The sequence below is a fragment of the Sinocyclocheilus anshuiensis genome, unplaced genomic scaffold (assembly GCF_001515605.1).
Source record: "Sinocyclocheilus anshuiensis isolate Anshui unplaced genomic scaffold, SAMN03320099.WGS_v1.1 scaffold70, whole genome shotgun sequence".
Lineage (NCBI taxonomy): Eukaryota > Metazoa > Chordata > Actinopteri > Cypriniformes > Cyprinidae > Sinocyclocheilus > Sinocyclocheilus anshuiensis.
In genome coordinates, this window is record NW_015542377.1 from 3432835 (window position 1) to 3443772 (window position 10938).

At 35.3% G+C, this 10938-nt stretch overlaps 1 protein-coding gene across 1 annotated transcript in view; it reads left to right on the forward strand.

The window, feature by feature from the left end:
- Positions 1-10938, forward strand: part of lrp8 (low density lipoprotein receptor-related protein 8, apolipoprotein e receptor) — a 208051-nt gene that overhangs the window by 150487 nt on the left and 46626 nt on the right. Inside the window, exons 6-9 of the mRNA XM_016491453.1 lie at positions 3052-3177; positions 5588-5710; positions 9354-9473; positions 9744-9869. Of these exons, the coding sequence (XP_016346939.1) occupies positions 3052-3177; positions 5588-5710; positions 9354-9473; positions 9744-9869 (495 nt within the window). The remainder of the gene's footprint in view (positions 1-3051; positions 3178-5587; positions 5711-9353; positions 9474-9743; positions 9870-10938) is intronic.

Genomic DNA, 10938 nt, shown 5'->3' on the forward strand with positions numbered 1-10938 from the left:
TTTCATATGAATGCTGATCTTTGGATCTTTCTATTGGATCTTTCTGGTAAATTGGAAAATTTTGACTGGTAGTGTATGTATGTAGCCTATGTATCACACTCATATCACATCTTGTTTTGGATAAGAAGAAAACGTCAGGTCCGACAATATCGTGTCTTTTTTTATTTACATCTAGCTTTATTCGCATTGGCCCATGGAAACCTCTATGAACACACTTGACTTGACTTGGCTAAAAAATCGCGGGGGACGAATTTACGTTTTATTAAAAAGTGTTTACGCATACACTCATGGCGCACAGCCGCGCACACACATTAGGATAGGTTAGATGCCTGCCTGCCACTGGCTGCTCGCTGCCCCTGCGTGATGGTTTTCGGCAACAAAAAAAACAAAAAAACATTCTGTGTTAAGTGCCTTAAATGCGTCGGCCCACCGGGAAAATGCCCGGTATGCCCGATTACCAATCCAGCCCTGTTTAGTACGTAAGATTGGCACTATTTTGAACATGCTGCACTTTGTATTGACTTCTACTGCCAATGTGTACTTTGTCTGCCACAATAATTAATTGTCTTTGAAAAATCTTCATTTAGCATATTTTATCAGCAAATATTGATTTATAAAAAATTGGATTATTGCTAAATTAATTAGCATGTAATTTTCATGTTTTAATTGATTTATAAACAATACAATAGAATCAGAATCAGTGAACATGAATGTTTATTGACTTTGCATTTCAAGGATTTGTTTCTCCATGAGGCATGAGGAAGCAAGCATGTTTGTTTGAGTAATCCTGAAAACACAAAACCTGCAGCTGAAAACTTTGTTTGTATGTGCGTTGTCAACCCTCTACATTGCAAGTAAATCACTCGCATATGCGACTAAATCTTCACTCTGGGCGACAAGATATATTTTCACTCGCCGAACACTCTGACTGAGCGCATCAGTGTTTCACTCTCCGCCAAGCGATCTGTGCTGTTTTTCAGTTCATCTGAATGGATGTGCAACGCACCTGTATTTAACGTACCGTATATATAAACTGTTAAAATATATGTTAACAAACATATATATATATATATATATCAGTCTGGCGACTAAACCAAAAAATTTACTAGCCAATGGCAATTCAATTGCCAAGGTGTTTGTAGAGGGCTGGTTGTTGATGCAGAGCATGTGCACAAACACGTGTACATTTTTTTCTAGCATGTGTGTGTTTATTGATATAATGGTGTTCTTTTTCCATGAGTTTATGACATGTAAATCTCCACGAAGTACTGTAGAGGCATGGCAATGTGCTAGAGTCTTGGTGGTTGCCAGGCAACACGTGTGTTTTGAGGCATGGCAGAGTAAGCGCTCTGTGAGTGTTGTCTCACTGTAGGGTTCTTGTAAGGGATTGTGCACCATCCTCAAAATACTTAACTGTTCAGTTCATAATTTGGTCATTTTGCATGATATTTTATTTGGTTTAGGTTAGATGTTTATTCTTTGTGGGTGAATACTGTTTTTATGCTGCCAGTGTTATTTTAGTCATTTTTATGTACTATTATAGTTTTTTGGTATTATTTTGAATTTATTTTTTATTTATATGTTATTTTTACTTACATTTTTAGTCATTTTGTTATGTGCTTTGTCATTTTTATTACTTTTTGTTTTTTAAAAATTGTTTCAATTTATTTTTTCAATTTTAGTTTTATTTCAGTACTTCAGTTCAACCAATTTTTTTCAGTTAGTTGCAAAGGCAACATTTCAAATTTTCATGTGGTTTGAGTTTTTCAATCTAATATTTTATTTAAGCTCTATTTCAATTAAAAATAATGTTTTGAATGTTTTTAGTAGTAGTTTACTATAACAACACTGACTATGCTTATGACAGCAATGGCAGTATGAATAAATGCTCCAATGTTTAATAAATAATTACATTTATGAATAATGGCAAACTATGTTTCCACTAAGTAACGGTTCAAAAGCCAAACTGGAGGTGATATTACAGATACAGTTGATGCATTCATATAGAATTCAATTAATTAATGTTATTAAACTAATATTATATACAATTTTGTTTCCCAAGTGAATATATTTTGTTTTAGAGAGGGTTATTTATTTTTACTGGAAAACAGGGCAAAAATATAGGTCAAGCGTATTTTTAAGCAGTGTATAGAGGCAAGAGAGCTGGCGTGAGATAAGTTGATGTGCTCTAGTGAAATTGATCACGGTGAATGTTCTCCCTCCGCAGCTCCTCCAAATTACACCGTATGAAAGATTAAAGGAATTTTAAAAGATGAATGTGAAAAATTAAGACCTTTCTTCGTCGAACAGCACATTTTTCTTCCTTCAGTGTGTTCCCTTATGCCCCAGAGTAAGTGACTGATTGTTTTTAATGTTCAGAGCTTTTTTTTCTTAGAAAACTCTCTTGCAAATAAGCTATTACCTTGAGATCTGACAGGAGGTAAAAGCCAAAACCATTTGCTGTTTTAGAACTGAAGTTCACAAACAGAGGTGCAATGGGTGATTATTATGAAAGTGTGATGGTGAGTGCTTTAGTGTGCATGTGTTTAACAGCTTTAACAACTCATGACTTTATCTTAGTCCTTTACATTTACTTGGCAGATTCTTTTTTCCAAAGTGACTTATATTTAAATTATACATTTGCAATGAACCAATTTTAATGCTGATGCTGATACGGATGTCTAGAGAGCGAGGTAATAAAAATTAATAAAAAATGTGTATAGGAATGTAATATTATTAAAATAAAATGTACAGTATATAATTATATATTTTATAATATCTTATATACTATCTTTTTATTTTATTTTATCACCATCATTTACTCAAAATTAACTACAAATATTTAAAAACAGAACATGTGCACTATCCATTGACAAGGATGTCAGTAGATTTTGGAATTAACATTAGGTGGAATAACCACTTCTGAGAATCAGTAAATCATACTCCGCTCTGCAGTTTTCTGCAAAATGACCAAATATTGATTATTTGGCCAGGCTGATATATATAGCTACAGGAATGATAGTCCTACATAAACATGTTTTTGCCCTACAGCTGTGCTGACCTGTCGTCCTGATGAGTTCCAGTGTGGCGATGGCTCCTGCATTCACGGCACTAAACAGTGTAACAAAGTGCACGACTGTCCAGATTTCAGCGACGAGGCTGGCTGCATCAACAAAAGTGAGTAACTTCAGTGATCTCCCTTTCCCTTTTGATTAGCCTCTTCATCTCTCCCCTCTTCTAGCAGCATTTTCAGTGAAGATGAAAGAGTAGAGTGCATCCAATCATGTAGCCCCAATCACGTTAATATTCACACAAAGCACTACAAGGCCAAACAGATATACCCCTACATGATTCCAGGGTTTCACGGCACACTTTCTATGTAGGACATAGGATCAGCATCCTTTGTTGGTCCTAAAACAATATTTCTGTAGATTAGTCAGAGTCCTGTGACTGTAGGGTTAGGTTTAGGGATAAGATTAGGACTACAGTTGGTTGATAGGAAGGTTCTTCCAGGACAAACAAATTATATTTATTCAGGAACGTGTCCTATTTGGATAAATCATGTTGTAATTGCATAATTCGCCCAAAAATTAAAATGTACTTTTTTTTCTTACCATCATGTCATTTCAAATGGCTTTATTCTTGTGAAACACAAAAACAGAAGTTTAGCAGAATGTGCTCAGTGCTCTTTCCCATACACATGCACTGCTGTTTAAATGTATACTTTTATTCAGTATACAAAGATGCATTAAAATGATCAAAAAAATGCCAGTCAAGACATTAATAATGTTACAAAAAATTATATTTTTACTTTCTATTCATCAAAGAATCCTGAAAAAAGTATCAAGGTTTCCACTAAAATATTAAGCAGCACAGCTGTTTTCAAGATGGATAATAATAACAAATAGTAAGAAGCTAAATGCAAAAAAAAAGCTAAAAAAAGTTAACATTTTATCCAATGTACCCTTTAAAATATATAAAAATTGAAAACTTAATATTAAATTTCAATCATTTTTACAATATTACTGCTTTATGGTATTTTTGACCATAAATGCAGTCTTGGTAAGATATTTATTTTTTTTAAAGATATTTAGACTTTAAAAGCAATGTCCTTTGAAACATACTGTGACCTGGGGGGCTGTCAAGATCCAGAAAGGACAAAAAAAGCACCATTAAAGTACCAAATAAGTAGTCCATATGACTCATGCACTATATTCCATAGGGCTGGGTACAAAATATTGATATCTCGATTTTAATCGATTCTCATTTTTACAGAAAGATATCGATTCTTAAATCCCAAGAATCGATTAGTCTAGCCTGTTTTCAGTCAATGGATGGAACATTGAAGGGCAATTCCCATCCAATAAATTGCAATAAGCATTGTGCTTTGGTACTTTTAATATGAAACAAAGTCTCAGATTTCAAATTCTGTCAATTGTATTGCAGTATTTAAACAATAAATGCCGTTTTGGCGCTGTTTAATGTGGAGTGACAGATCGCTGTAGCGCAGCGCGCTATAAAAGTGGCAGCGCGAGGCGTACGTGAACTCATCTTCTCCTCCACATTAATACCAGTTTCAGCACAAAATAATCATGACTAAACATCCGAAGGTATGTTAAAAGAAAGAGTACAACTTTACAGTCCGTATCCTGTCTCATGTAATCTCTCAATTAGTGTTTCGGCTGCACAAAGACGTCAATATAACAGCTTGTAAACAATGTGTCATGTAACGTCACATTTACCTCAGAAAAACATATTCAGTGACCATCAATTCATTAATAAGCTAGAAAAATAAACTGTAGAGAGGGGCATTTTGCTAAATATATGCACCATATAACATATTCATTATAATTTTTACTGTTCTTCAATGTTTAATTTATGTTTGAATAAATCCATTTAAATGCTTATATTTCAAAAAAACTAATTGAAGTAGAAGTATTATTACGTAATTGTAACTTTATTATTTTAAAAACTTCATTAAGTGTAATGTTAGCACTTGTATATTAGCCTACAAATCAGTCAATTTTAACCTTTTAATATTATAGTAATGTAGTACCAACTGACTCTCATGTATATTTTACAGCTTTAGTTGAGATATTTATTTCCTTGAGAAAATTTGGCATGTACTGTACCTGATATTTATCCAAAATAATCTATATTAAATCAAATCGAATTGGTAATCGAATCAAATCGCAAGCTTGTGAATGAGAATTGAATTGAATCGTGAAATTTGTGCCAAAACCCAGCCCTAATATTCCAGATCTTCTGAAGCCATATGCTGTATTTCAGCCTGTTTCTCACACAGACCTATTTTATAGGCTTTACACGATTTGAAATATAGTGTTAAATTCCACAGACTACTTTTATGGTGCTTTTATGTACTTGTTTTGAGCTTGACGGCCTCTTGTCACTGTCTATTGCCATTGTATGGCAAAGAGCATAATGAACATTCATGCAACGAGTGTCGTTTGAAAATGTGTTTTGTGAAATGGCAGTTCATGTTTGGTACTCTACATAATTTAGTTTTGTTTATGTGCTACTACTGAAATATCATAAGTGTAAGAACTCTTTATTGTGTCCTTGACAGCCACCAAATGTGAAGGTCTGCTGAAGTTCATGTGTAAGAGCGGGGAATGTATCGATAGCAGTAAAGTGTGTGACAGTATCAAGGACTGCAAGGACTGGTCTGATGAGCCTGTGAAGGAGTGCGGTGAGTTCAGGCACTTCTGCACGAATGCAAACATCCTCAGTAAATTGTTTATTGGTATAATCATATATTTTGGACTTTATTTTTAAATGAGGTTTTATATGCAAGTATTTTATATGATGACTTTAACGTAAGTTTTGACATTACTTTTTTAGTGTGGGAAGCCAAAGATAGAATTGTAAAATTGTTTAAAATGGAATGCCTGCAGCCAGTGATCTAGGGTCAGCTTTTTCTTTCTCACTAGTAGCGTTGGATTTGGAGAGGGAAAACTAATTCCAGACCAGCATTTAAGCTTATAGACAGTGTTGGCTTATTAGGGGCTTCACTTGATCAAGGGCCAACAACCCACAGAGCGATCATTAAGATCAAAGTGTGAGTCTTCCCTCGGGTGCTATCATACAAGGAGAATGTGCCCAGCATATTCTGCTGCCCTCTAGAGAGAATGCAGGTTTCCGTAGATCTGTTTTTTCTCTCTGTTCTTGTCTTTCATCATATTGGGGAACTGGACTTTTTCTTCGACGATAAGCTAGAACTGAAAATATATTTTTGGAGGAGTGTGAATTTTATTTGATGTTAAAATACTTTCATCTTTCCAAGTTCAATGTACAGAGACAACTGTAGTTAAACCATTCATTGGTCAACTTCCTGAAGAGTGTAAACACTTGTGGGGCTCTGTTTGTTTGAGCAGTTCAATATCTCAGCTTCTGGCTCAACCAGTAGTGTGGATTTGGAGCAGAACTGCATATTTTTCCAAGTAATGGCTTGGAACATAAGGAGATAAACAAATCCTGTAAAAATCATTAATTGTTAGTTAATTATAGCTAATGCAGCTATTTTTCATATTTAACCTTATTGTAAAGCAGCGTTATTTTAATATTTTTATACTATTATAGTTTTATTAATATTTTGAATGGCTTTTATTTTTATATATTCAGTTTTACTCATTTTATGTGCTTTTGTAATTTTTATTAGTTTTTTTTTTTATAAGTTTAATTTACTTTTATTTCAGTTTTAGTTTGAGTTCAGTTTTAGTTTTATTTATTTTCATTTAGTAATTTTAGTGCTCCATTTCAGTCAAGGCATCATTTTTAAGTTTTGCTCAGTGTTTCATCTAATATTTATCTAATATTTCAATTAACAAAAATGCTTTTAATAGTTTTAGTTGCAGTTTATAATAATAACCCTGGTTTAAAGGTTTACATACTTTTCTAAGCAATTGAGTTTACATTTAAAATGAGTGGGAAAAGTCTCAGACTAAATGCCTGTTCACACAAGACAAATATTCAGTGCGAAAATTTGAAGCAATAAACATTTTAAATTGAATAATGGTTATTAATGCAAACATTCACATGCCATCAATGTGGCAAGTTTTGTACAGAGAGGTGGTCTCATCTTTTCCAACACACTACAAAGAAAACTGGCGCTTTTAGTCACATGCCCAGATTCGCTTCTGTTACATAAAACCACGTCATTGTGGCGCTCACGAACAGAGTATTTTGCACCCTAGCAACCACCTAGCAACTACTCAGAACACACAGCTGCTTAGCAATGCCCAGCAACCACCTACAACACTGTAAAATTGTGGCTCAGTTGTGCTCAGATAAAACCACTCGCATTTCGGTCATAAAATGTAAAAATCTATATATTTTTGCGTTTGGCTGTGTGGCATTGCTTGTCACATAGATATTGCACACTTCACCTTTACAAGAAAGATATCTTACTAACTAAATGTTGTGTATGTTAAATCGATATGGTATTTAGGAAATGCCAGCTCCTCGCTCGATTCTCCCTCTCTCTATTTCTCCCTTTCCTCCTGGTTATGTTCACTCTTTTATCAATCCGTAATGTAAAATACATGGTCCCACAGTGGCTCTTCAGGATTGTGTTAATTTCCTTGCGGGTCCCTCCACTCAGCAGATGAGATTAGTGCAGGCACCTGACGCACGGCAGACGCCCCCCTCTGAGCCCAGTGCACTCTGGACCGGCTCCAAGTGGGCCACTGCAGCTATGCATGCTAAATCACTAGGACTGGTGCCAGGGATTACGCTTCTACCATATTCACTAGTGCATCCTTTACTTGTTATACATGATTCATATGTGGCCTGGAGAAAATACAGTTTCTGGCTTGTCGGAGAGTGCCTCTCACACACTTTTTGAGTGTGCATTTCTTTTAGTCACGGTCCAGGTGTTTGTCCTACCTCTTCTCTCAACCTGTCTCCTTTCATTCTACTTTGTCTTTTCTTTCCCCTATTTCACTTGAACTTCCTGTGGTGTTTCTGTCCTCCGTCTGTCTCCTGCTGTCAGCTGTTTCTCAGCATTAGCATCAGCTATTCTTCTCTTTTTCCTATTCTCTTGCTGTCTTTCTTCCTCTTTTTTTTCTTCTGTCAGGCTGGTTTATGTGTATTTTTGTGTTGTACTTGCACACCATGTCACATTGATATCCACAAACTAACAGAATTTATTTATTTGTTTGTTTTAAAGCAAAGTATTAATATTATTGTTGGTTTTTAATAATAGCTTAGAATTTTAAATTAAATGTTTGTTTCTTTATATTTATATTGGCTTGTGTTATTATTAATCTTAGTATTTGCTTGCTGAATAAGTTTAGTTTAAAAAAAAACTTTATACATTTATAAATAGTTCTTATTATTTATGCATTTATTCAGCTTTATAATTGACCCTTCGTCAGGAGTTTGATTGACAGGCGGTATGATCTGACCAATCATAATACCATTTTGTCCGACAAACAAACCAGACAAGAGAGTAGATTAACATCAGTGGACTTGAACTTGAAAAATGGTGCATATTGTAGTCTTTCCGCAGATGAAACAAGATACCTTCTGATGTTCATTCATGTTTATTTTGTGCTATAACTAGTAAAGAGGAAGAGATGATTGGTTCACATGCCACTTGAACTGAGGCAGCGATCTGTCACGACACATTAAAGAGCCACAAAACGGTATTTAATATTTTAATTTATTTTAAAATTTGAAAGCTGATATTTTGTTTCATACCAAAAGTAACCTGCTTAATCTTGTCTGTCAGCATGTTGTCAGTGTCCTCCTTGCTCCACGATGTTTTTTCCACTGCGTGAGAACAATGTGTGGTGTGAAAGCGCCATGGCTTGTCGGACGTAGAAACAGTAACTAAGGGTGCGGGTCTTTGCGAAGGGTCAAGTGTGAGAAGGGTAATTGTGATAATGAAAATATCTTGTTGATTTGTATTAGGGTCAGAAAGAGCAGACATACTGTAGAGATGACATTAAAGAGTGATGTATGTGTATGCTGGCTGTCATCTGTAATAGAGGGAGCCATCAGCCAATGCCCAAATGTGTTTGTTGCTCAGATAAAAATTATTGAATGCAATACTGGCGAGACCTTTGCCATATTACTCTGTCACTCTCTCTCACAGCACCTCACGCACAAGCAGTTTCCACCTATTCACTGCATTTTTTTCAAGCATTTAAGTCAGGTCTTTCAGTTAGAATTCACTCACCTCATCACTTTCTCATAAAGTCTTGACACAAACTTGAAGCTCAACCTAGAAAATGAGAAAGAAGCAGTCTATTGTCAGCTGGTGTCAGGTTGCAGTGGGCATTACTGTCCATTTCCCACCGGACACACTGACCCTTTTTTTTCTGTCATAGGTCTGAATGAATGTGCTATTAACAATGGAGGCTGCTCTCACATATGTAAGGACCGGCAGATCGGCTATGAGTGTGAATGTCCCTCGGGCTACAAGCTCCTGGACAAGAAGACTTGTAGAGGTAACAGATATATTATGTCAGATACCAACATTTTGATGCTGTGCAAGTCTACATTGTACCAATTTTCCCCGAAGCCCACTGTTGTACGTGCATTGTGAACATTTAGAATTTGTTTACTCTGTGTCTTCTCTTTGAAAATTATAGTAGAGAAATCCCCAGATGGTGTTTGCAAGCATCATTTATCTTGTCTGTGGACACTGCACTACAAAAGCCTCTGTTCTCTGTGTATCTCTGCTCTGTTACTAATGCTTTTCTGATGGTCCTCTCCAGACATAGACGAATGCGAGAACTCTGATGCCTGCAGTCAAATATGTATCAACCTCAAAGGCGACTACAAATGTGAATGCTATGAGGGTTACGAGATGGACCCGGTTACCAAGACGTGTAAAGCAGTGGGTAAGATACTCCACACCAGCATCTCCATCCATCACTGTTCTGGACCAGGTTTATTATTTTTTTTTTGTACGTACTAATGGTGGGAGACATTTTACCAATGGTAAAATTTTCGTTTTTCAGATATGAAGCAATGTTTTTTCAATATTTCCCTAAAAACATGTATTTTTGTCCATATAATGATGGAGTATTTTATCTGGGGTTTTTTCTCTTTTTTATGTGGCAAGCAGTACAGTTTATTGTATCATTCCCAGCATGTATGTATGTATACACATGCACACACACAGTGGCAAAAAAGTTGGAAAATAACTTATTATAAATATTATAACATCTTATAACTTATTCAAAATATTGAAAATAATGTACTTTAAAAAAAGATATTTACAGATATTCAAAGTTGTCTGTAAACTTATAGTATGTTATATTATTAAATTATATTATTTTTTGTTTATGGTAAATTTTTTTATTTCTTTCTTTTTTTGTATCACACCACATTCCATTCAGATGATGGAATGAAATTGCTATAAACTGTTATGATTGCATCATCTCTTCCATTTATTCACTGGAGTGGCAGTGGAGCACATTCTTTTTCTTGAATATTCTTTGTATTTGTCAAGTGAGGGAGACAGTGGGGTATTTTCTTTTTTTTTTGCCAGCCACTTGCTTGTTTTATAAAGAAGATGGGATTGGTGCGGCATGGCATGCTTTGGAATTGTGAGGGTTTTGTGTACCTAATGTAGCTAATCTTTATTGTCCTTCGTTTGCCTGACCATCCTGCGTAAAACTTCAGTGCATTTCCAGCACTCCCGATAGGCTGGATGGCAGCTGGAGAAACACTGTCATTAAGTGCAATGTGTAAACCTGGCAAACAAAACCGTTCCCTCGGGCTAAAGAGCATACTGAAAACTTATACTGAAGTGATTTCACTCTTCAGAAATTGCATTCAGTTGGTATTGTGTTCAGGTCTGATATATCAGTTTAAGTTTGTGTGGTAAGTTTCATATATACAGTGGGTACGGAAAGTATTCAGACCCCCTTCAATTTTTCACTCTTTGTTATATTGCAGCCATTT